General features: G+C 35.9%; 1 protein-coding gene across 1 annotated transcript in view; it reads left to right on the top strand.

Moving 5' to 3' along the window:
* Positions 1-26,783, top strand: part of cacna1bb (calcium channel, voltage-dependent, N type, alpha 1B subunit, b) — a 336,559-nt gene that overhangs the window by 282,609 nt on the left and 27,167 nt on the right. Inside the window, exons 35-40 of the mRNA XM_059357455.1 lie at positions 924-1,040; positions 1,741-1,806; positions 4,506-4,597; positions 6,453-6,603; positions 7,554-7,681; positions 14,989-15,085. Of these exons, the coding sequence (XP_059213438.1) occupies positions 924-1,040; positions 1,741-1,806; positions 4,506-4,597; positions 6,453-6,603; positions 7,554-7,681; positions 14,989-15,085 (651 nt within the window). The remainder of the gene's footprint in view (positions 1-923; positions 1,041-1,740; positions 1,807-4,505; positions 4,598-6,452; positions 6,604-7,553; positions 7,682-14,988; positions 15,086-26,783) is intronic.

Below are 26,783 nucleotides of genomic sequence, written 5' to 3'. Positions count from 1 at the left end.
TTAATTATTGGTTATCATGGTTTAGTTATTGGTTATCATGGTTTAGTTATTGGTTATCATGGTTTAGTTATTGGTTTTCATAGTTTAATTATTGGTTATCATGGTTTAGTTATTGGTCATCATGGTTTAGTTATTGGTCATCATAGTTTAGTTATTGGTTATCATGGTTTAGTTATTGGTTATTATAGTTTAGTTATTGGTTATCATAGTTTAGTTATTGGTTATCATGGTTTAGTTATTGGTTATCATGGTTTAGTTATTGGTTATCATGGTTTAGTTATTGGTTTTCATAGTTTAATTATTGGTTATCATGGTTTAGTTATTGGTTATCATGGTTTAGTTATTGGTTATCATGGTTTAGTTATTGGTTTTTCATAGTTTAATTATTGGTTATCATGGTTTAGTTATAGGTTATCATGGTTTAGTTATTGGTTTTCATAGTTTAATTATTGGTTATCATGGTTTAGTTATTGGTTATCATGGTTTAGTTATTGGTTATCATGGTTTAGTTATTGGTTTTCATAGTTTAATTATTGGTTATCATGGTTTAGTTATTGGTCATCATGGTTTAGTTATTGGTCATCATAGTTTAGTTATTGGTTATCATGGTTTAGTTATTGGTTATTATAGTTTAGTTATTGGTTATCATAGTTTAGTTATTGGTTATCATGGTTTAGTTATTGGTTATCATGGTTTAGTTATTGGTTATCATGGTTTAGTTATTGGTTTTCATAGTTTAATTATTGGTTATCATGGTTTAGTTATTGGTTATCATGGTTTAGTTATTGGTTATCATGGTTTAGTTATTGGTTTTCATAGTTTAATTATTGGTTATCATGGTTTAGTTATAGGTTATCATGGTTTAGTTATTGGTTATCCTGTGTTCACTATCGTACCTCACTCTGTCTCTGTTTCCTCTCCAGGACAAGATGATCAACTTGAGTTTTCTGAGGCTGTTCAGAGCAGCTCGTCTCATCAAGCTGCTCCGTCAGGGCTACACCATCCGCATCCTGCTCTGGACCTTCGTCCAGTCCTTCAAGGTGAACAAACACAAACAATAAACACACAACTAGCAGTATGAGCCTCTAGACAAACATTTAAAAACCTGTAAATAACTTGATTTATGCTGCACGTTTCAAAACAAACAGTTTGTTCCAGAAAAGGAGAAATTCAGTGACATATGAGACAGGGAAATAAAAAAGAAATGTGTTTATTAATCAGACTTGTAGTTGAATAATAGATATCACATTTAATACAAACAGTATCACAGAGGGCTCAGCAGCAGACAGAGGCGTGTTTCATTCTTCTCCTGTTCAAATGGAAGTGAGTATCTCTCAGCAGACAGTAACTCAGAGTTTCTCCCAGCGCCGCTCGCTTCGCTCTGCAAACCCCCCGAGACCCGTTGAGTTAAATGCTGCAGCAGAGGGAATCTGGAGCAAGTTTAATGTCAGTGGTGAGAGCTTTTAAGCCCGATGAAAATGGACAGTAGCTGTTAAAAGGTGGCTATTTAATTACAACAAATGTTCGTCTCGTCCTCGCAGAGATATAAATAGCTGGTTAAAAGAATCGACCCTGCAGGTCAGCAAGGCTGCTTAAATAAGACTGTAACATCTTACAAGGACGCCTGTCCTCTGTGGAGAATAACAGAGTGTGTGTGTGTGTGTGTGTGTGAGGGAGAGGTTGTAACATGTATCTGTTTGTTCTCTGAGAGCCTTAAACTGTATTTCTTTTTGTTTTCAGGCTCTGCCGTACGTCTGTCTGCTCATCGCCATGTTGTTCTTCATCTACGCCATCATTGGGATGCAGGTGAGTCGATAGATAGATAGATGGATAGATGGATAGATAGATAGATAGATAGATAGATAGATAGATAGATAGATAGATGCATGTTTTTTATGTTAAATCTCGACCTGAAAAGAAACTAAAGCTGTCAGCTAAATTTAGTGGAGTAAAAAGTTCAATATTTGCCTCTGAAATGTAGTGGAGTAGAAGTATAAAATTACATAAAATGGAAAATAGCACAGGACCGCTTTTCGGGAAAAGGGTCCTATGTTCCCCACTGTTGTGACTTTGTCGTTGTTTTGACTTTTTTTCTTGTGAATTTTGACAATTTTCTCGTAATTTTTTTTTTTTTTCGTGATTCCGACTTTTTTCTCATTTTGAATCATTTCTTGTGACTTCGACTTTTTTCTCATTATTTTGACTATTTTCTCGTTATTTCAATTTTTTTTCCATGATTTCAACTTTTTTTTCTCATTTTGACTCTTTTCTTGTGACTGCAACTTTTTTCTCATTATTTTGAAGATTTTCTCATCAATTTGACTTTTTTTTTTTGTAATTTTTGCCTTTTTTTTCAGTTCGACTTTTCCTCGAGAGTTCAACTTTTTTTCATTATTATTATTTTTTTATTTTACTGTTCTTTTTCGCTCATTTTTTTCCGGCCGTCCCATTCACTTCAATACAAAATTTTGGCCAGTTTTTCGCGGTTTACGTCGCCAAAAATTCGTATTCCGTAGAGAAAAGTAATAGCACACCGATCCTGATCAAACCGCACATTTTGACATATAATTTGACGAAATTGTATCTGGAAGAGAAAGAAAAAAAATATTTTCCCTGAGCAGTGCTCGGTGCGATTGCCCCATGGCCCAAATAAATAATGACTTAATTCATTAAGTTATTTTTTCTTAGATATTTTTAACCAGAACAACTTGACACACAGTGCTGATCTTCATCCTAAATTAATCTTCAGGTTCTCAGCTTTCAGATGATGTCAACCTCTTCTATGAGGCATTTATGGTTGACCTGCTATCTCCCCCTAAACATCCACTGCCCACAGCCACCAATTCTGAGTAAAAGGACCTTGAATAATAACTAGCTTAGCTAACTAGCTGTCGTAGCTATGCTAATGCTACAATGTGTTTTCCAGCGTTGTGACTGTTGGTTTTATTGGCACCATATTATTGTCTCTGACTGTATGAGCTCAAATCTCAGCAGTGGACACAAACTGAGACCTTCTCTCCTCTGGAGACACATAAAAGAGGAAGACAGAATAAATTACATCAGTAAAATACCAACCCAGCACAGCAGCCCTGTAATAAACACGACTGTACCTCTGTAACCTCATAATGTCAGCAAGCATCCGTCTCTAATAATGCTGCACACACACATTTCTATTTTTTTCCATTTTATATTCTATATTTCACAAACTAAGTACCTATTGCATGGGTTTTACCTTTGATTGCATGAGATAGTACAGTTTTTTTGTTTTTTTGAGGTGGATTTTTAGCTGATTTAAGAGTTTGTTTTTTTTACAGTATTTGTGCTGAATCAGTCAGTTGCTGCTGTTGTTAACAGGGTCCTGACATTACTTACATATTTGACGTCTGTCAAAGCTCTCTGGGGTCCAGCAGAAAGTGTTTATAAGCCAGCAGAATGAACACGCCGAGGGGCAAATAAATATTTAAAAAGACACCTCCGGGTTGTTTTACAAGAGTCACAGTGGGGCATCACAAGCTGTGGCAGTTATCTTCTCTCAGTTTCATTTCAAATAAATGAGGATTTATTGGCTGCAGTTTGAAATACTAACATGTTGACAAAGCAAATAAAGTTCATAAACTGACTGACAGTTCAGGTAAATGATACAAAAGTACAATTTATAAACAAGTCATAGCTGTTAATGCATATATTAAGTAATTGTAAATGTACGTACAGACTTTCTGTGATAATTTTTGTCTGTAATTTGCATTATTCTAGTGCAGCCAAAGCTGTTAGTAAAAGGGAAACATAGGCAGAAGCTTTTATTTTTTTTAAATGGCGTGCATGACATACTGTTGTAGTGCATTGTATACTGTAAAAGTCTATGAAAAAAATTTTATTTTAAGGATAGCAGGATATAGTATATTGTTGAATATTTTTAAAATGAATGAATTTTTATGTGTGAGTTCTGTGTGTTTTCATGTCTTTTTGGTAATTTTTTTATGTGTGTTTTTGTGTGTTTCTTGTGTGTTTTTTTATTTGTTTTTCTGAGTGTTATTGTATTTTTTGTGTCTGTGTTTTGTCTGTTTTTTCGTGGTTTTTATGTATATTCTGTGTTTTTTCTGCGATTTTTTGGTTTTTACGTGTGTGTTCTGTGTTTTTCTATTTTTTTTTTAATTTTTTGTGTGTTTTTGTGTTTCTTGTGTGTTTTTCATGTGTGTTTCTGTGTGTTATATTTGGTTTTCATGTGTGTTTTTGTGTGTGTCTTGGGGGTTTTTTTTCTGTGTGTTTCAGTGTGTTTTTTTGTAATTTTTGTGTGTTTTTTTGTGTTTTTGTGTGTTTTTTGTGTTCCAAAATTTTTATACAGTAAATCAAAATAACAAAATAATAATGAGGTTGAGCTGAAAAAGATGATAGCAGCATGACATGGAGATCATTATTTAAGATGCATATACAGACAGAATGAAAAAGAGTCAAAAACCAACAAAATAGCCCCAAACTCCAAAGGGTTAACGTTTGATCTCCTGCAGGTGTTTGGGAACATCGAGCTGAACGACGATACCGCAATAAATCACCACAACAACTTCCAGACCTTTTTCCAGGCCTTGACTCTTCTCTTCAGGTAATCTCCTCTTCCTCACTATAATAATCCTGCTCCACAAATAATCCAGTGACACTGATACTATGAGCCGTGTGTGTGTGTGTGTGTGTGTGTGTGTGTGTGTGTGTGTGTGTGTGTGTGTGTGTGTGTGTGATTGCTTCAAGGTTTGAACTGAAGTTTTACTATTTTTGCAAATTCCACAATTATAGAATTGGCTTCTTAGAAAATAATCTGTGTAAAATATGCTAATTAATGTAAATGATGTACCCTGAAAGAAGGTTTACTGGTTTTTCCGGATGTCCCCATAAAGCCTGGTTAAAACATCACTTCATCATTTCAGAGGTTTGTATAGGCTAACTGAGCTATGGCAAGTTCACTCAATTTTTTTCAGCTCTCTACAACCTCTAGAAAGGGTGGTCCCCACAAGTGAGATTTAAAACCAGAGTCCCCATGATGTATGAAAACCAGTGTGTGTTTGTGTGTGTGTGATAGCTTCAGGTTTGAACTGAAGTTTTACTATTTTTTGCAAATTCCAAAATTATCGAACTGGCTTCTTAGAAAATAATCTGTGTGAAATATGCTAATTAACATAAATGATGTACCCTGAAAGCATGTTTACTAGTTTTTCCGGATGTTCCCATAAAGCCTGATTAAAACATCACTTCATCATTTCAGAGGTTTGAAAGCGTGTATAGGTTAAGTAAGCTATGGCGAGTTCACTCAATTTTTTCCAGCTCTCTACAACCTCTAGAAAGGGTGGTCCCCATAAGTGAGGATTAAAAGGAGTCCCCATGATGTATGAAAACCAGTGTGTGTGTGTGTGTGTGTGTGTGTGTGTGTGTGTAAGATTGCCTCGAGGTTTGAACTGAAATTTTTCTATTTTTGCAAATTCCACAATTATAGAATTGGCTTTTTAGAAAATAATCTGTGTGAAATATGCAAATTAATGTAAATGATGTACCCTGAACGCATGTTCACTAGTTTTTCCGGATGTCCCCATAAAGCCCGATTAAAACATCACTTCATCATTTCAGAGGTTTGTATAGGCTAACTAAGCTATGGCAAGTTCACTCAATTTTTTTCAGCTCTCTACAACCTCTAGAAAGGGTGGTCCCCACAAGGGATGATTAAAACTGGAGTCCCCATGATGTATGAAAATCAGTATGTGTGTGTGATTGTTTCAAGGTTTGAACTGAAGTTGTACTTTTTTTACAAATTCCACAATTATAGAATTGGCTTCTTAGAAAATAATCTGTATGAAATATGCTAATTAATGTAGATGATGTACTCTGAAAGCATGTTTACTGGTTTTTCCGGATGTCCCCATAAAGCCTGATTAAAACATCACTTCATCATTTCCGAGGTTTGAAGGTGTGTATAGGCTAACTGAGCTGTGGCAAGTTGACTCATTTTTTTTTCAGCTCTCTACAACCTTTGGAAAGGGTGGTCCCCACAAGTGAGGATTAAAATTAGAGTCCCCATGATGTATGAAAACCAGTTTGTGTGTGTGCATGTGTGTGTGTGATTGCTTCAAGGTTTGAACTGAAGTTTTACTATTTTTGCAGATTCCACAATTATAGAATTGGCTTCTTAGAAAATAATCTGTATGAAATATGCTAATTAATGTAGATGATGTACTCTGAAAGCATGTTTACTGGTTTTTCCGGATGTCCCCATAAAGCCTGATTAAAACATCACTTCATCATTTCAGAGGTTTGAAGGCGTTTATAGGTTAACTAAGCTATGGCAAGTCCACTCAATTTTTTTCAGCTCTCTACAACCTCTAGAAAGGGTGGTCCCCACAAGCGATGATTAAGACTGGAGTCCCCATGATGTATGAAAACCAGTATGTGTTTTTTTTTGTTTTGTTTTTCAGGAGTGCGACCGGCGAGACGTGGCATGAGATCATGCTGGCGTGTCTCAGTAACCGGCCCTGTGACAGACTCTCAGGAACAGCAGGGAAGGAGTGTGGGAGCGACTTCGCCTACTTCTACTTCGTCTCCTTCATCTTCCTCTGCTCCTTCCTGGTCAGTATAAAGGAAAACACACTTCTGATTGACAGAAATCACACTCTAGTTTTGTGGGTTTGCATGTTTTAAAAACATCAGCTACTAGTTGGTGAACAAGCTTGGATCACTGGAGCTAATGCTCATCATTTTAGTTTTAAATGTAAAAAAAAAAAAATCCTTTTTTTATCCCTTTGATGCACAACATGGTCTAAAGTGACCCGACTAAGTTGTTATATTCTATATTTTTGCAATAAATTAATTTCATCATTCAGTATTGCAGGTTTTCCTCAAATAACTAGTTTTTTTTCATCAAAGTGCTGTACAGTTATTAAAATACAATAAAATCATACATAAATATAGTAATAAATGCATAATTAAAAAAACAATGAATACAATAAAATGATACCAAAAACAACAAAATAATACTGTGAAATGACTCAACTACAGTAAAAGTCCTGCATTCAAAACTTACTGAAGTAAAAGTACAAAAGTATCAGCATCAAAATGTACTTAAAATCAAAAGTAAAAGTACTCTTAATGCAGAATGAACCCACTCAGACGGTTTTATATATTCTGAATGTATTATTAGTTTATTATTTGTATTGATGTTTTTTGTAAGTAATGTATTAATTTTGTATAGATATCGCTCATTTAATAACTTAATATACTGCTATAAGAATTAATTTTTAAAAAAGTCTAATCCCTTTAAATGTATCATGTTTTAAGTTAAATCTCGACCTGAAAAGTAACTAAAGCTGTCAGATAAATGTAGTGGAGTAGAAGTATAAAGTTACATAAAATGGAAATACTCAAATAAAGTACAAGTACCTCAAAACTGTACTTAAGTACAGTACTGCTGCCAATTAGTTACTGTAAAAATCACAGTAAATTCTTTACAATGCATACAAACATCTGTTCATCTTCATTATTGATTTGTTTTCCACACTTTTTTTATTTTCATCCTGTAGATGTTGAACCTGTTTGTTGCCGTCATCATGGACAACTTTGAGTATCTGACGCGGGACGCCTCCATCCTGGGACCTCATCACCTCGATGAATTCATCCGCGTGTGGGCGGAGTACGACCCCGCTGCCTGGTGAGTGACCTTTGACCCCCTACAGCTCCAGTTTAATGTGTCAGTGGTAGAGAGGAAGCTGTTTGTGTTTTAAAGAGAGTACAGTATGATAGGAAACAGTTCCTACCGTAGTATATGTATAATGTATATAAATTTATATAAATAATGGATGTAGCTGAGCAGGGAGGCAAACCAGGAAGTGCCTTAAGCTGCATTCTATCAAACATTCCAGCAGGGGGCGCTAAGTGTGGCTGCAAAAGCCTTTTAGTCCGTTCATTTTAATGCAAAATGAGAAAACTTCTCACTTGATTTATTACCTCAGAAATGTTTTTGACAGACACAAAATGACTACAAAGAGACACAAGAGACTACAAAAACACCAAAATAACAACAAATAAACCCCAAATTACCACAAATAGACACAAAACAACTACAAAGAGACACAAAAGCAACTACAAAGAGACACAAAAGCGCCCCCTGCTGGAATTTTTGTGTGGGTCTTTGTGGTCATTTTTTTTTGTCTCTTTGTCATTGTTTTATGTCTCTTTGTATTTGTTGTGTGTCTCTTCTGGTCATTTTTTGTTTCTTTGTAGTTGTTTTGTGTCTCTTTTTAGTTGTTTTGTGTCTCTTTGTAGTCTTTTTGTGTCTCTTTGTCGTTGTTTAGTGTCTCTTTGTATTTGTTTTTTTTATATCTTTGTATTTGTTGTGTGTCTCTTTGTGGTCATTGTGTGTCTTTTTGTGGTTTTTTGGTTTCTGGCATCTTTTTGTGTCTCTTTGTTGTCATTTGGGGTTTCTTTCATTTTGCATTGAAATGAATGGACTAAAACGCTTTTGCAGCCACACTTAGCGCCCCCTGCTGGAATTTTTATGGTAGAATGCAGCTTAAGGCACTTCCTGGGTTGCCTCCCTGCTCAGACCAGGAGGTTGCCGCCTGGTTCCAACTTTGTGAAGTGTAACAGGGGAATCCGGTCTCAGCAGCGTGGGGTGAATGACATTAATCTGATCCCAGAGCTGTCTGAGGCTGCTGACGAGCCCCCTGTCGGCCGCCTGATGCATGTAAATCCGGCGTTCCGCTTGGCGTCCACTCAGCCCTCGCCGCCGCTAAGCCGGCGCCGCCAAATCTCCTCCGTCTGTCTCTGAACGGGGATACAGGTTGATGTCAGAGCCCTCTGACACTGTTTAACTAGACTGAAGCACAATACTACACTGTAAAAAATGTCTGTAGAAATTACAGTAAAACACTGTCAAATTGCATCAGAAATAGGTCGTAAAATTAAAATTGTTACATCACTGTAGATGATTATTTCATTACCGTAAATCAAGGAATAGTACAAAACTTTAAAACTGTAGGAAACACACAGTCATGTCAAATTAATGGAGAAATACCAAACACTGTATAAAAAATAAATAAAAAACCCTGCTGTTTTTACGGTAAAAACCAGCAGCTGTGGTTGCCAGAACTTTACCGTAATAAATACGGTGCAACTTTTTTTAACATTACGGTACAGTATATTTTTGTTACAAACACGGTGCCAGTGTATTTTTCAGTGGAGTAATTAATTTTCTTTTAAACTGTGAAAAAATGTAGTAATTTTTTGTGTCTTTTCAAAAAATTCATTTTACATCTTTTTTTTTTGGTAATTTGGTGTCTTTTTTATTCATTTAATGTCCTTTTTTAGTAATTTATGTATTTTTTTATTCATTTCACATCCTTTTTTGGTTTGGTCAATTTTTTATTAATTTTTAAAAGTCAATTAACAAACAGACACGCAAACAATATTAATAATTACAAAATAATATTAATATATATTTATAATACAATAATTTGATAAAAATAACAAAATATATATAAAAACTAGGACTGCGCGCAGTACTGAACGGGCCCTCGCAGGACACGCGTGTCGGGGCATGCTGCCGTCGGGGTTTGTGCATTACGGGGACCAGTCTATACCACCCCTATGAATTTCATTGCCTTAAGTCTTATGGTGTGGGCACAGTGGCACTTATTAAATTAAACTGCCGCCAGAGCGCCACCTAGGGGCCAATCAATTAAATCTTCAAGGGTTATCCTCAGGAGGGCATTGACAATAAGTATACCAAGTTTGGTGTTAATCCGACCAACCGATTTGGAGAAATAAAATACTTCAATTTAAAGAGCGCCACCTAGGGGTAATCGGCCATAATTTTGCGGAGAGCCTCAGGGCCTCATGGGGAAGTAGTAACCTGAGTTTCATGTCATTCAGACACACCAATGTGGAGATATGCAACACTTCGTGTTTTGTGTTGAAAATAGCGCCACCTGCAGGAAGTTGTTATTTAATAACTTGAGTATTTTTTGGGTAATCAAAATTCTTTTAATAACTTTTTGTCATGAGGGTCCATAGATGCTGTGTGCAAAGTTTGGTGCAAAACGATGAAATTGCCTAGGAGGAGTTCGAAAAAGTAGGTTTGCGACATTTCGCGAATTTGCGAAAAAAATCTCCAGGCGAAAATCGGCGTGGCTTATATGACGAGATTCAGCACAACTCAGTGAACGCGTGGATATAAGTTTTTTGAATGTGCGATGAAATATGTGGGAGTTATTAGCCAAAACGCACTTTCCTTTATTATAGCGCCACCTAGTGGTGGAAATTCAGGATGACAATAGATTATAAAATTTTTCGCCAGGTGTGACTTATATTCAAAGTTTCATGAGTTTTGGGGTATGTTCAGGCAGTGAAATATGCGATCATTTGGGTACGAGAATAATAAAAAAAAAAAAAATCATTCGAAATACAATAGGGACCTCGCAGGTCGTTGCCTGCTCGGGCCCTAATAAAATAAAAAACTCTGGTATCTTACTTATGCACATATTTATACATACATTTTGTGTCTTTTTTAATTAATTTTACATCCTTTTTTAGTAATTTTGTGTCTTTTGTTACAAACACAGTGCCAATGTATTTTAATGTGATGTAATTTATTTTAAAAAATTAAAAAAACATAATGTCACTAGGACACAATTACCCTAAAAATAACAGGAATATTCAGTCTAAATGGCAGCGTTTCCTGATATTTACATTTAAATTTACAGTAGAAAACCCACTCTGGCAACCACAGCTGCTGGTATTTAACTGTAAATTAAACAGATGTTTTTTTACTGTAAATGAAACATATTTTTTTACTGTAAATGAAACATAATATTTTTACTGTAAATGAAACATAATATTTTTACTGTAAATGAAACATTTTTTTTTTACTGTAAATGAAACATAACATTTTTACTGTAAATGAAACATATTTTTTACAGTGTATTTCTGTGTGAGACAGTGTGAGGCGTAATCTGTCTCAGATTATGTAAGGCTCATTAAGTTTTAACGAAGGCTTCGCAGGAGCCTTGTCAGTGAGTCAGGACTCCAGGAGAGGTGTGAGATGTGAAATATGAAAATTGCCATCTCCTGACAGACATTACGGGGGAGGAATTATTATTTATTCCTTTGAATATAAATGAGCTGCTCAGAGATGTGCCTACAGGAACGCTCACTTGACTTTACTCATTTCTCTGTTGGCTTAAAGCAACCAGTGTATTTATGCATCAGGTGTTTTTTTTTTTACAGATTTCTTTCAAATGAGCAGATGCTTTGGAGTGATTTTTACCATTTGATGTCTCTTCTACATTCAAACGTTTGAAGAAAATTAACATTTTGGTTTACAGAAACACAGGGCTGGAGCCTTTAAAGACTTTAAAGGAAAAGTTCAACCCAAAAAAATCAAAAACACATTTTCACTCTTACCTGTAGAGCTTTTTTTTAGGTGTGGGTTGCCGGGTGTTGCCGGGTGTTACCGGGTTTTTGGAGGTTTTGGCAGTAGAGATGTCTGTGTCTCTCTTTGATGGAACTAGATGGAATTTCGGTTGTTTTGGTGCTCAAACTGCCAAAAAAATCACTTTTGAAAATCTCAAATGACGTCTCAAGAAACCATGACTCTACTCAAGATAATCCATTATCTTTGTTGGGAGCAGCTTGTCATTTGGTTGTTGTTGTTTTTTGTCTGTAGTTGTTTTGCCCCTTTTGTAGTTCACTTTCACTCTTTTTGTGGTTGTTTTGTGTCTCTTTGTTGATGTTTTTGTCTCTTTGTGGTAATTTTTTGTCTCTTTGTAGTTGTTTTGTGTCTCTTTGTGGTCATTTTTTGTCTCTTTGTGGTCATTTGGGGGTTCTTTGTTGTTGTTTTGGTCTCTTTGTAGTCTTTTTGTGTCTCTTTGTGGTTATTTTGTGTCACTTTGTAGTCTTTTTGTGTCTCTTTGTTGTTGTTTTGTGTCTCTTTGTAGTTGATTTGTGTCTCTTTGTAGTTTTTTTGTGTTTCTTTGTAGTTGTTTTGTGTCTCTTTGTGGTAATTTGGGGGTTCTTTGTTGTTGTTTTGTGTCTCTTTGTAGTCTTTTTGTGTCTCTTTGTTGTTGTTTTGTGTCTCTTTGTAGTTGATTTGTGTCTCTTTGTAGTTTTTTGTGTTTCTTTGTAGTTGTTTTGTGTCTCTTTGTGGTAATTTGGGGGTTCTTTGTTGTTGTTTTGTGTGTCTTTGTAGTCTTTTTGTGTCTCTTTGTTGTTGTTTTGTGTCTCTTTGTAGTCTTTTTGTGTCTCTTTGTGGTTATTTTGTGTCACTTTAGTAGTTATTTTGTGTCACTTAGTAGTTGTTTTGTGTCTCTTTGTGGTAATTTTGTCTGTCTTTGTAGTTGTTTTGTGTCTCTTTGTGATCATTTTTTGTCTCTTTGTAGTTGTTTTGTGTCTCTGTGTGGTCATTTTGTGTCTCTTTGTAGTTGTTTGGTTTCTGACATCTTTTTGTGTCAATTTGTAGTCATTTTCTGTCTCTTTATGGTAATTTTGTGTGTCTTTGTAGTCATTTTCTGTCTCTTTGTTTTGTTTCTTTGCAGTTGATGTGTGTCTCGTTGTGGTATTTTGGGGTTTCTTTGTTATTATTTTGGTCTTTTTGTAGTGTCTTTGTTTCTCTTTGTAGTTGTTTTGTGTCTCTTTGTGGTAATTTAAGGTTTCATTGTTCTTGTTTGTGTCTCTTTGTAGTCTTTTTGTGTCTCTTTAAAGTTGTTTTGTGTCTCTGACTGGTTGTCATGTGTCTCTTTGAAGTGACATGTTGTCGGTGAAGGCCAGGTGGAGCTCTGAGCAGAGACGTAAACATTAATGATGTCTTCTAGCTTCTTCCTTCTTCTGCACAGAGAAACAGCTGGCAGCTGTAGTTTGGTAGAAATAAAATAGTAGCTACATTGAACTGCTCCGTGGATTATATTGAGCAACTGGGTCATGTTTTCTGGTAAAAGACGTTGCTTTTGAGTTTATAAAATGCAACGTTTTTAAAGTCATAAATCTCTGATATCTCACACCAAACCATGTTGATTAACAAATATCAATACATGTAAGAGGAAAATGTGTATTTTTGTTTTGGGGGTGAGCCGTCCCTTTAAGATGATGTTTAACATAAAAAAAATATTTATTTTGATTTTGAAAATGAACATGAACATCCATATTTAGACTAATATAATTAACTTTGACTACTTTAATGTCAGCTGAAAAGTTTTCCTGGTTTTCAAACACTATTTTTAAAGTAAGTTAAAAAAAATAATGAAGAATTAAATAATTATTCTGGAGATTTCATCCCTTTTGTTATTTAAAAATCTGTCTAAAACTGCCAGCAGACCTCAGTGTTTGTAATAATCTGGCTTCAGCAGATACTGAGGATTTGTTTTGATGAGTAATAAAAAAGGAAAATGGGGAGAAAATAGAGAAAAGCCATGCAGAGATAATGTGTCAGACTCCCCTTTATGTCTTTAAGTAAGTCAGAAACAGTGAATCATTAATGAAATTAGACCTTTCAATCGATAAAATAAACACAACAAATGTACACATCTGGTTTTGTTTTCTTTATGCTGCTACTCATTGAGTATTAATGTCCACTGACAGATAACAAGTTATGGTAACACTTTATATTAGGGAATACATATTCAACATGAATTAGTTGCTTATTAGCATGCAAATAAGTAGTTCTAGTAATGTTCATGTATGTTTTCTCAAGTACATAATTGTGTTTTTTAGTGTTCTACAGCTACAGTAGCTTGTTGAGAAGCCGTCCATTATTGATTTATTATTATTTTGTTACTTAAAAACAAATCTGAAATGGAATTTGTTGTCTAACGGAACTTTTAAAGTCACAGTTTTGATATATCTTATGGAGATGAAAACAAAAAGGCAAATGGTTATTTGTTTTTATTTATTATTGATTTAATATTATTTTGTTACTTAAAAACAAATCTAAAAAATAATTTATTGTTAAACAGCACTATTAATGTCACAATTTTAATTCTGTGTCTTTTTTGTCATTTTGTGTCTTTTTTTAAAGTAATTTAGTGTTTTTTCAGTCATTTTGTGTCTTTTTTTTTAGTAATATTGTGTCTTTTTTTGGTCATTTTGATACTGCCTCCAGCGGCCCACATGTATCAATAACCAAAAGGAGCCACCAGTCAGTCAAAGGTCTGGAGAAGGTGTTTGATATTTTCTGTTTCCATGGTTTCCTTCACCGCTATGTAGAGATTATAAAGTCCATACAAAGTAAAGCATATTAAGATCATAACTCATATACAACAACTTCCTTACTTACTACTAATAGTCAATAATTCTGAGGTTATTGAGGGAAAACTCTTAGTTAATGTCTTACTGGTTGTATAATAAGGCCATGCAGAATAAGGCATTAATCCTCTTGAGTCAGTGAAATCTAAAGTTTTGGCCAAATATATCAAATCCATATATCGTCAAATATATATCGTATAAAATGTAGAACTTATATGTTATACTTGCAACCTGTAAACACATTTGCAACATTTAAAACTCATTGAGTGTTATTGTTACCAAAGGGGGAAAAAAACACAATTTTCAAAATCAGATTTTAACGTTTGTTGTTTTTTAGTTTCTTTTGGGTTCAAAATGTTAATCCAGTAAATCAAAGTGAAAAAATAATCATCAGGTTACATAAATGAGATTGTGCAAAAAATTAAAGTATCATAGCAATGTTAAATATGTTAAATATGCATGTTACACATTTTTTTTCCCCCAGGTGGCAGAATGAAAAGTATTTAAAAAATGGACAAAATAGCCCAAGACTCCGAAGGGTTTATAACTACTTAATAATGACTCATTAAGAGACAATATGTTACTTATTTGCATGCTAATAAGCAGCAAATTAATGTTAAATATATATGTTCCCTAATATAAAGTGTTACCCAAGTTATTCTAGATATGAAGAGATGAAATAATGTGTGTCCTAACCTTTTGAACGTGTCTTATCTTTTACAGCGGGAGGATTTGCTATCAGGATATGTACAAATTGTTGCGTTTTATCTCCCCTCCCCTGGGCCTGGGCAAGAAGTGCCCCAACAGGGTGGCTTATAAGGTTTGCACTCCCACACAGTCCTTTTGTTCTCCAAAGGGGCCGTGGTGGTTTGGGACTGTGGATGTCTGTTCTCATTCGCTGCGGTGGCAGAGAATGACCTGAACCACACACACACACAAACACACAAACACACCTTGATCCTCCACTAACCAGCTGGCAGGTAACCATGGCGAGGGCAGGAAACAATGCCACAAGTCAGCCTCCAACAAAAAGACATTTAATGTGATGTTGATTCTGTTTGTGCTGCTTCTAAACACAGCAGCAGTGAAACAGGAGAGCATTGTGTGCCTTGTTTCCACTTTGGTTACTGCTAATGTCTCTTAGCATGCAGATTCAGAGGGCATCTTAAAGGGATACTCCACAGGAAATCCATCTGTAGACGGACATGATAACAACCTGGAGAGGAGGCTCTTAAAAAGAAGTGTGGAGCTGCTTCTTTGACAAGGACAGTTGCTATTCTCGGCTTGGATTCCAATGATTGATGGCAAAAAAGAAAGAGAAAAGAATCAAAATAGTCACAGAAAAGCATAATCCACTAATCCCCTGTTAAACCATATGGAAAGTATGTTCCAAAAACATATTTTCTGAACGGTGTAGACAAGAATATTAACAGCTATGGGACATAATAAAAATGTATTATCCCTTTGATGCACAACATGGGTCACATTAATCCCCATGTTATTTAATGCTGCTGTGTGTTTCTGTGCTCTATCTTTTGATATCAACTTATTTTATGATTTGATATTCCAAGTATTCTTTAAATATCCTGTTTTTGATAACAACAGATCATTATTTCCATTTTGCTTCTCATACTTTGTGAAGAAAACATGTTTTTGTATTATAACATGGCTAACTACATGGCTAGGTAGCTTGCTAAGCTAACTAAGAAGTTAGCTTAGCAAGCTACTTAGCCAATAACTTAGCTAAGTAGCTAGCTTAACAAGCTATTTAGCCAAGAAGTTAGCTAAGTAGTTAGTTTAGCAAGCTATTTGGCCAAGAAGTTAGCTAAGTAGTTAGCTTAGCAAGCTACTTAGCCAAAAAGTTACCTAAGTAGTTAGCTTAGCAAGCTATTTAGCCAAGAATATAGCTAAGTAGTTAGCTTAGCAAGCTACTTAGCCAAGAAGTTAGCTTAGTAGTTAGCTTAGCAAGCCACTTAGCCAAGAAGTTAGCTTAGCAAGCTACTTAGCCAAGAAGTTACCTAAGTAGTTAGCTTAGCAAGCTACTTAGCCAAGAAGTTAGCTTAGTAGCTAGCTTAGCAAGCTACTTAGCTAAAAAATGGATATGGGTCATTTTTGACCCATGTTGTGCATTAGAAGAGTAGTGACACAAAAAGGGATTTTATTAAAAAATGAATGAAGGAAAACATAAAATTAGGATGTATGATGATCAGAAACAAACTAATTGAGGAAAACCTGGAATACTGAATGATGAAAATAATTTATTGCAAAGATATAGAACATAAAAACTCATACATATCGGGTTACTTTAGACCATGTTGTGCATCAAAGGGAAGATCCACCAATTTCACAAAATGAAGTCTCACAGTTTGTATTTATACGTATGTTAAGTAATTCACTATATGTAGTCAGATGATGTGGTATAAAGAGTGACAAAGTCTGCATATGGAAAAGGTCAAGTCAAGTCAATTTTAGTTATATAGCCTAAAATTTGCCCAAAATCCCTCAACAACCTAACACTATTCTTTGGAAGAAAACAAATGAATTAATGAAAATTAAAACACAATGAGCGGCATTTAGTTTACATAGTAATCTACTGAAAAGGCGTCATTTATTAATGGAGGTTTTGAGTCTTTTTATGCTGTGAATGAGTTGCCTTCAACTATAACTTTCTATGAATCCAAACTACAACTAACCAACAAACCTTCAGCTTGTTTCAGATTGTTTGAAAAGATCCACCAATTTCACAAATCAAAGTCTCATTAAGTAATTCACTATGTAGTCAGATTATGTGGTATAAAGAGTGACAAAGTCAGCATATGGAAAAGGTCAAGTCAAGTCAATTTTATTTATATAGCCCAAAATTTGCCCAAAATCCCTGAACAACCCAACAGTGTTCTTTGGAAGAAAACAAATGAATTAATGAAAATTTAAAAATCTTTACTTTCAAAATTGTTATAGTTTCTTGACAACACACATGCATCCAGTGTCCATAATAATCTACTGAAAAGGCATAATTTATTTATGGACGTTTTGAGTCTTTTTATGCTGTGAATGAGTTGCCATCAACTAAAACTTTGAATGAATCCAACCTACAAACTTTTCAGAGCCAACCAACAAACCTTCAGCTTGTTTCAGATGGTTTAAAAGATGGATTTTCGCTGCAGTAAGCCTTCGTTATAAATGCTCTCTTGTTACCAGCATATATCTCACCATGATCCTCCATCCAGCATCTCTGCACAGGGAAAACCTCCTCCTCCTCCTCCTCCCCCTCCTCCTCCTCCTCCTCCTCCGGGATCCACTCCTGACTCCTTAAACCCGACCAGGATGGAATTCCACATCATGATTTCCTGGAAATCTTATTAACAAGGATTTCTGTGTTCTCCCTCTTCTCTCCCCCTCCTTCTCATTGTCACTTTTTTTTTATTCTATAACTCCTCCCCAACCCCCGTTTTACTCCTCCTCCTCCTCCTCTTCCTCACATGGGAACTCCTCCTCCTCCTCCTCCTACCATCTTTCCCTCCGGGAAGCGGCCGCATGAATTACCGTGATATGTACGAGATGCTCCGGGACATGTCCCCTCCTCTCGGGTTGGGGAAGAAATGTCCGCCCCGAGTCGCCTATAAGGTAGAACCACTCCTTCCTCCTCTTCCTCCTCCTCTTCCTCCTCCTGGTTCTCCTGCTTCTCCTGTCAAACATCTCCAGGCTTCTGTCAGTGTTGTTCTTTCTGTTCGTCTTGTTCTGCTCTGCAAGGCTTTGTTGTAAACTCCATCCAGCAGAGAAGCTTAGAAATAAAAATAGATCAGAGGGCCGAGCTATAATGTTTGACACGTCCCCACAAAGTGTTTTTAATGAGCCTCTTTTAGCTCGTAGGTTTGGTTTTATGGCCGTCTCAGAGCTCTCTTCAACCCTGTTTACAGCTCTATACTCTACCTGGTCAGCTTCAAACAGCAGAGAGATGAAGTTAGAGACTATCAGGAGAGGAGAGTCAAACATCAAGCAGATAAAGAGACAAATATTTTCTCAGGAGCCGTTTACAGGCCAAAAGTTTGGAAGCAAGATCAAATTTTTTACAGAAAAAGATCATCATTGCTAGACTTTGCAACAGAATCAAGGTGATTTTGATATGAAGAGTCACTTATTAGAACACATGTTGACTCAGGTCTTTGGTTATCAGGTCTTTGGGGTTTTTTTTGTCAGAGATATGAACACAGTTGAGATTTATTGGGATTTTTGGATCCAAAAGTTTGTGTGTTTTTTTTGTCATTTAGTGTCTTCTTTTGGTAATTTTGCGTCTTTTTGTGGTCAATTTGTGTCTTTTTTTTGTCAATTTGTGTCTTTTTTTGGTCATTTTATGTCTTTTTTTGTCAATTTGTGTCTTTTTTGTCATTTTGTGTCTTTTTTGTGTCTTTTTGTGTCATTTTGTGTCTTTTTTTGGTCACTTTCCGTCTTTTCTGCTCATGTTATATTTTTTTGGTCATTTTGTGTCTTTCTTGGTCACTTTCCGTCTTTTCTGCTCATGTTATGTCTTTTTTTGGCCATTTTGTGTCTTTTTGTGGTCACTTTCCGTCTTTTCTGCTCATTATATGTCTTTTTTTTTGTCAATTTCTGTCTTTTTTGGTCATTTTTGTCTCCAAACTCTCAAAAGCCAAAGAGCTAAAGTGAATAATACAAACTGTGATTTGTTTTTTTAAACTTTTGAACTGAAGTTGTGACTCTTCCTAATCTCCTCCACCCTAAAACTAAGCCCTTCTTTTCTTTTGGTAACATTTATTCACCAATGGTCTGATAACATCAATGTTTACCTAAAGGTCAATGGAGGAAAATGGTTCAATTCAATAAAGGTAAAGTCTGATCATGTAGTAAACACATCCAGAAATACACACATTACACACTGGTTTTTAAGAAAGCCAGAAAATTTAAGTTTCTTCCAAACTTTTGGCCTGTAGCGTAGCTGCCAGTGAAGAAGATCTAAAACTTTGGTCCTCCCCGAACAGTTCCTCTGTTACAGCCTGTTGATGAGCAGCTTTAGGGATTTCAATGTCTGCGTGAGTTGCCATGAAATTTTGAACCATCAGCCACCATCAGATTGACATATTTGGTTCAGAGTGAGACGCCTCGACAACTGTTTGATGGATTGCCATGAAATTTCCTTCTTTCTGTCACCATGATTAGTGATCATCATGATGATCACTGAACTTCTCATCAGGCCCAGAGTTAACTTTGTCCAATACTTTACTGGTTTATGGCCACATAAACACAGTTAGCTAAGAGTGAACATCATCAGCCTCACATGTAGCTTGTGTTTAATGCTATTTAGTAGTGATGTGCCAATGAAGCCTCATTAACCATTTCCCTTTATCTTCTGAGTCCACTAGATGGCGCGTTTGGTTTAAAGAAAAAGGCTCAAGAAATGGTAATTGAGTGAACTTTCTGCTCTTTGTTGAACAGAGAGCACCATCTAGTGGGATCAGAAAATAAAGGAAATGGTTCATGAAGCTTCATTGGCATATAACTACTTTTTTGCATGGTAGCACGCTAAAATTTACCTTCTTAACATCAACATGTTTACATTGTCATAGTGATCATGTTAACATTCGGATGTTAGCATTTAGCTTAAACTATCAACCCAGTGTGGCTGTATTCTTGTTTACCAGGTTTGCATTGGGAACACCATGTTACTGAATCACTAAGGAGTAACATTTGGTGCTGAAGTTGCAAATGGGGCTTACATACGGTGTCCCTGAGAGCTCACAGCGCTGCAACTTAAGAAAACACATGAAAATACACAAAACACAAGCAAACTGAGAAAACATCTTCATCAGTCTGACAACACAAGAGCAGCATTTAGAAAACAAAGACCACAACACAACAGAAGTGTTTCCAGAGGACACTTAAAAGTGATGCACACATCTGGACATGCTTGTTGTATTATCACGTTATATTCAATGATAATTTCACGTTATAACATTATAACGAGCATAGCGTGCTAGCGTTAGCAGGCTAGCAAGACCAAGACCAACTGGGTGCCGTTGAGAGAGACCAACTAAAATGTGAATCATTAATTTATTTGATTTGTTTAACTGCAATGTTATTGATACGGGCTAGCGGGCTAACGCTAGCAGGCTAGCGATAGCGGGCTGACGCTAGTAGGCTAACGCTAGTAGGCTAACGCTAGCGGGCTAATGCTAGTAGGCTAACGCTTGTGGGCTAACACTAGCGGGCTAATGCTAGCAGGCTAACGCTAGCAGGCTAATGCTATAAATCAAGTTATAACATGAAAACATCATTATCATGAAATAATGTGATGATTTCACGTTATAACTTTATAATGTGAAATTATAATTATCTTGAAATAACTTACCAAGGCAAGGCATATTTATTTTTACAGCACATTTCATACACGTAGCAATTCAATGTGCTTAACACAAAAACAATGACAAAATAAAAAAATAAAAATATGGAACCATACACAGTTTTAGCAATAATAAAGGTAAAAAGTAAAAAAAAAAAAAAACATATATATATATATTTACATGGAACACCAACAGCAAAGAGGCAGTTTAAAAGTAAATTGAGAGAATAAAAAAAAGACATAAAACATAAAAACAATGTGCATTAACTACAGAAAGCATCCAGAAAGAGTTTGCTTTAACTTTTGTTTTGAAAATGGCGATAGTTGGAGCGTTTTTGATGAAGCTGGTTCCAGAGACGGGGCGTTCAAGAACACCGTCTCCATCTTCTTCTCATCACGTTTATCTCCTGCTAGACTTCCTACCAGTGGAGTCAACAATCCTCAGGTATTCTCTGCTGCAGCTGCTCACCTCTCACACTTCATGTGAAGGTTTTAGTGCATCACAGCTGTCTAGATGAATTAAGTTAAAGCAGCTCTGCCCTTGCCCCAGCTAAACCCGTCTGGCTCTGACGTGGTCCACATCCAAATATAACTCTGTTTTAGTGAATCGTCATGAACAAAGACACACAGAGCAGCAAAGCTTTCCCCGTCTTCTGTTTCTCTACTTCTCCCTCTCGCTCCTTGTTAACTTCTCCCTGATAGTCACATCTGTCCCCGTTACCCTCTCATCTTCTCTCTCCGGGCGAACATCCACTTTTCTGTTTTGGATGATCTTTCTTTCACCCTCTCTCGGGATTTATTTTCTTCTTTATTCTCCTTCCTCCCACTTCACCGTGTCTACCTGTGTGTATGTGCATGCACTGCAAAAAGAAAGGTGTTTAAAAACCAGATCAAACAGTAAATCTGAGGGAAATGATCTTGCTGCATGCACAGATGATTTACCTTGACAAGATTTATTACATTAAGATTATTAATCTAGAAATAAGCATGTTGAACGCTTGAAATAAGAAATTAACATTTAAAACAAGATAAAAAACAGGGAAAAAATAGTCAGAAAAACAGGAAAGAAATTACTGTGAAAAACAGAAAAATAGTCAAAAAACAGGAAAAAAAATAGTTGGAAAAACAGAAAAATTTGTCAGAAAAGCAGAAAAAAATACTCTGAAAAACAGAAAAATAGTCAGAATAAAAGGACAGAAAATATAGCCTGGCTAACACCAGACCAAATCTCATTGGAGATTAGGTCTGGACACCTTCAATGCTTTTCTCCGTAGAGGAGGTGTGGTTTACGATCCTCCGGAGCCGTTTATTGGACGCTTAGAATGTCTATCAAAGCGTCTGTAGGTAGCTCTTAGCCAATCAGATCAGTTATACCAGATGACGTAGTAGAGCGACAGAGATGGATGTTTGTTGTGTGTGTGTCTGTGAGAGAGTGTTGCTGCTGCTTTGCTTCTCCAGTTCTCGCTTTCTGCAAGATTATTTATTTTCACGCTTTATTCCCCCTCATGTCATTCAGCCACACATCCACTGATTTTATGGGCAACAAACAAGCTGCTGCGGGTCTCTGGGGGCTCCGCTGTCCCCCGATTCGTAGCGAGATCACCGGCGGTGACCAGCGGTCTCACCGGCTCGGCGCAACGAGCCGCAGAAACCGCCCGTGCGGCGCTAATAGCCCCACTACCGGTGATCTCGCTACGAGCCGGGGGACAGCGGAGCTGCCGAGAGACCTTTCGCCTTTCAACTTTCGCTCTAAACTATTTAAAACACCATCTACAGCTAAAGAGAGTTTCGCGTCTGCAGCAGCCATGTTGGATCCGGAAAGCTTCCAAGTGCCGAGTAGTACGCGTCATCGTCTCACCGTCCCTCCCCGCTCTGTGATTGGATCCCTAAAACAGGGCTAGGGAAATCGCTTAGTTTCCAGACCGCCTGGAGGTTCGAAATCAAATTCGAGCGCGCAAGGCAGTCTGGGTATACCCAGGCTACAGAAAATAGTCAGAAAAACAGAAAAAAAATTGTTAGAAAAACAGAAAAATAGTCAGAAAAACAGAAAAAAATAGTCAGAAAAACAGGGAAAAAATAGTCAGAAAAAAGGAAAAAATGTCCTAAAAATAATAAATTAACTCTTGTAAATCTAGAAATAAACATGTTGAACACTTAAAATAATAAATTAACTCTTAAAACCAGATAAATTAAAGCTGCCAGCAGTGATGAACTGGCCCGAGCAGAGTGACCTGATGATTTTAAGCGTTCAACATGCTTATTTCTAGATTTAATAATCTTAATCCAATAAATCCATGAAGCAAGATAATTTCCCTCAGATTTAGTCTTTTTATCTTGTTTTTTTATCCCCTTTCTTGCAGTGTGTTGAGTCTGCAGGCATGCGTGCAAAGATGCTTTTTGATGATGTTTCTGTTTCTTTATCTGTCTGATAAACTGCAACAGTTTACATGTGTAGATGCCAGTTAAAGCATATCTTCACCACATCCTTCCAATCCATTTTTAGTAATTTTGTGTCTTTTTTTAATTCATTTTATATCGTTTTTTGGTAATTTTGTGTCTCTTTTTTATTAATTTTGCATCATTTTTTGGGAATTCTGTGTCTTTTTAATTCATTTTACATTATTTTTTGGTCATTTTGTGTCTTTTTTACTTTCTTTTTTTCTTTTACTTTTACTTTACTTTCACTTTAATTCTTCTGGGTTTTTTATCTCGCCTTTCAGTCTTTTTTTTTCCCTTTATTACCAGTTCTATATCTATATCTATATCTCTATCTCAGCCTCCCTGTCAGTGTGCCGTTCTAACTCCAACATGCATGAATCATCTCATGGCAGCATTGATCCAGGAGTTCTGCATGCTCTGGATTTATGCTCATCAATTTCTACATTTCACCATTAATGTCTGATGCATTATGGATTCCTAAGCCGACTGTAGAAATTCTGATGAATTAATAATAATTGAGTCTCTGTGCTGCCGAGCAATTGTTACGAGTAAATTACTAGATTTTAGTTGCAAGCAGCACACTGTAATTTAGGCGGGCCATAACTTTTTTAATTAACTGATTAATCATTTAGGCTGTAAAATGCTAGAAAATAGTCCAAACCCCAAAGATTCTGGGTCTTTTTTATAAGGATATAAAACAGAAACAAAGCAGCAAATCATCACATTGGAGAAGCAAGAACCTGCAAATGTTTGAAAGTGTTGAAAATGTTAGAAATGACTGAAGCAAGGTAACTGGGAATGGTTTATTAGGAACTATTTAAACATCACTGGTAGAGTTCTTTATTTATTTTTGATAAAATATTGTTTTTATGTCGAGAATACGGCAAAATAAACAGAATAAATACAGACACAGACACCACTTGATTATTTTTATATGAGTCTATACATTATTTAGTAGGAAAAACTTACACATTATGTCTTTAACGGTTTGAATGTATTATTTATTAGCTTCAGCTGAACTTCTCTGCAAAACAAACTGACAAAAAATAAGAAATAAATAACTAGAATAAAGCAAATACATGCTTGAAACAAGTCAAATTATCTGCCAGTGTAGTAAGTAAATGTTTCTTAGTAAGAATTATTTAAATAAGTAAAAATATCTCGGCACTGGAAAAACAATGATGTCTTAAAATAAATCCAAATATGCTTATTTTGAGCAATCGTGGCTTGAAAAGCTTATTAAAATAAGCCAGAAATACTTGAAACGAGCACGTTTTGGTGCAGAAAATGCTTTTGAAATAACATTTAAACTCCATGCAACTGAAACTCTCAACTGGAGCCAAAATTTTAGGTAAAAACTCACCATATTCAACAGTTGAATAGATTGAAAAGCATGAAAAAGCTCACAATGCCAATCCTAAAAACAAGTCTTTACACCAGACTGAAATCCCTGTGAAGAGGTTATTCACTCAATTTGTTACATAATAAAAATATTTGTTTTTGTTTGTTCATTTTGTGTCTTTTTTTTTGTAATTTTGTGTCTATTTTTTGTCTTTTTGTCTCTTTTTTGTGTCTTTTTTGCCATTTTGTGTCTTTTTTTAGTCATTTTGTGTCTATTTTTTGTCTTTTTGTCTTTTTGTGGTCATTTTGTGTCTATTTTTTGTCTCTTTTTTCAGTCATTTTGTGTCTATTTTTTGTCTCTTTTTTCAGTCATTTTGTGTCTTTTTTTAGTCATTTTGTGTCTATTTTTTGTCTTTTTGTCTCATTTTTGTGTCTTTTTTGTCTTTTTGTGTCTTTTTTTGTAATTTTGTGTCTTTTTTTTAGTGCTTTAGTCAAGACTGAAATCCCTGTAAAGAGGTTATTCACTCATTTCTGTTACAAAAAGACACGTTGTTAAAATAAGCACATAAAGCTATGGTCAGTAAGTAAATTATACTCAAAACAAGATAATAAATATTCTATTGCTAGATATAAATAGAAAATATTTGGTAAGCTTCATGTTTTTTGCAGTGTAGAATGCATTTTTGCACCAAGTGATGATAAATGTGGATTTACTTTTTACAGTGTGGTCGCACTAATATCTTTACAGCTAGCATGGAGAGGAATTATTTCACCAAGCCAAAGCTCTTTAATATACAAACAGTAAAAAAAGATCTGAGTAATGTGAAGCTGCAGTGTTTTTAAGTCCAGTAGTGATGTGAAGGGTAGTTTTCTCTCTCTCTCTCTCTCTCTCTCCTCAGGCCTCAAGTCTTTATTATTTCCAGGACAAAGACGTGCAGCAGCAGCAGCACAGAGAGCTTAGCATGTTCTCCAGCATCACAACTTAATCATATTTCAGCTTTTAGCAGATGCACGCTTCACTTCCGGTGGATTTGCAATAGTAACATAGCAACAGCAGCAGCAGCACAAACAGCACTGAGCTGCAAGGATTCATCTCTTTAGAGCTGTTGGCTTCAAATAACAGCGTGTTTGGAGGCCGAGAGTCACATTATTTATTGACAAACGGAGTAAAGATTTGACTGGAAATGATTAACAAGCAATAAGATAATATAATAACAGACAGAAAGCCAAACAGTGGCTGGTTCAGCTTCTCTAATGTCTTTGGTTTGAGATTGTTTCACAAATAAAACAAGAAATTCACAAGTTACATATAGTTCTGTCAACATAACACGTTCTTTCGGACGATATATTTTCCCAGAATTTCACGAGAAACGATAGTATAGAGTTGAGATATACTGTTCAAATTCTGACTTCAACAAAAATACATGTTTTCTTTTACTTGAAAATTTGCATTTGTGTACAAAAATATTTGGCAAAAATATATATATATATATTTATAAGAAAATATGCATCAGCATCCTTCTTTTAGTGATCAAAACAGCCAAATATGACTCATCTTTATAAAGTAAAACCAGTGAGAATATTTATGTTTGCAAAGTTTGAGTTTGTTTGTGAATTCACAAGATAAATAAAATAAATGTGAGATAGTTTCAGGGTGCAGATCACAAAAACCACATTCCACCTCAACGTGGAACCAAACAACTCTCCTTTTTATTTGACCCGTAGTGACATCATCAACCCGTAGTGACATCATGAACCCGTAGTGACATCATGAACCCGTAGTGACATCATCAACCCGTAGTGACATCATCAACCCGTAGTGACATCATTAACCCGTAGTGACATCATTAACCCGTAGTGACATCATTAAACCTGTAGTGACATCATCGACCCGTAGTGACATCATCAACCCGTAGTGACATCATCAACCCGTAGTGACATCATTAAACCCGTAGTGACATCATTAACCCGTAGTGACATCATTAACCCGTAGTGACATCATGAACCCGTAGTGACATCATCAACCCGTAGTGACATCATTAAACCCGTAGTGACATCATTAAACCCGTAGTGACATCATGAACCCGTAGTGACATCATGAACCCGTAGTGACATCATCAACCCGTAGTGACACCATGAACCCGTAGTGACATCATCAACCCGTAGTGACATCATCAACCCGTAGTGACATCATCAACCCGTAGTGACATCATAAACCCGTAGTGACATCATCAACCCGTAGTGACATCATTAACCCGTAGTGACATCATCAACCCGTAGTGACATCATTAACCCGTAGTGACATCATGAACCCGTAGTGACATCATGAACCCGTAGTGACATCATGAACCCGTAGTGACATCATCAACCCGTAGTGACACCATGA

This window comes from Centropristis striata, chromosome 19 (assembly GCF_030273125.1).
Source record: "Centropristis striata isolate RG_2023a ecotype Rhode Island chromosome 19, C.striata_1.0, whole genome shotgun sequence".
In the NCBI taxonomy this organism is placed as follows: Eukaryota; Metazoa; Chordata; class Actinopteri; order Perciformes; family Serranidae; genus Centropristis; species Centropristis striata.
The sequence above is the reverse complement of the archived record's forward strand: the minus strand, read 5'-3'. Positions and strand labels throughout refer to the sequence as shown.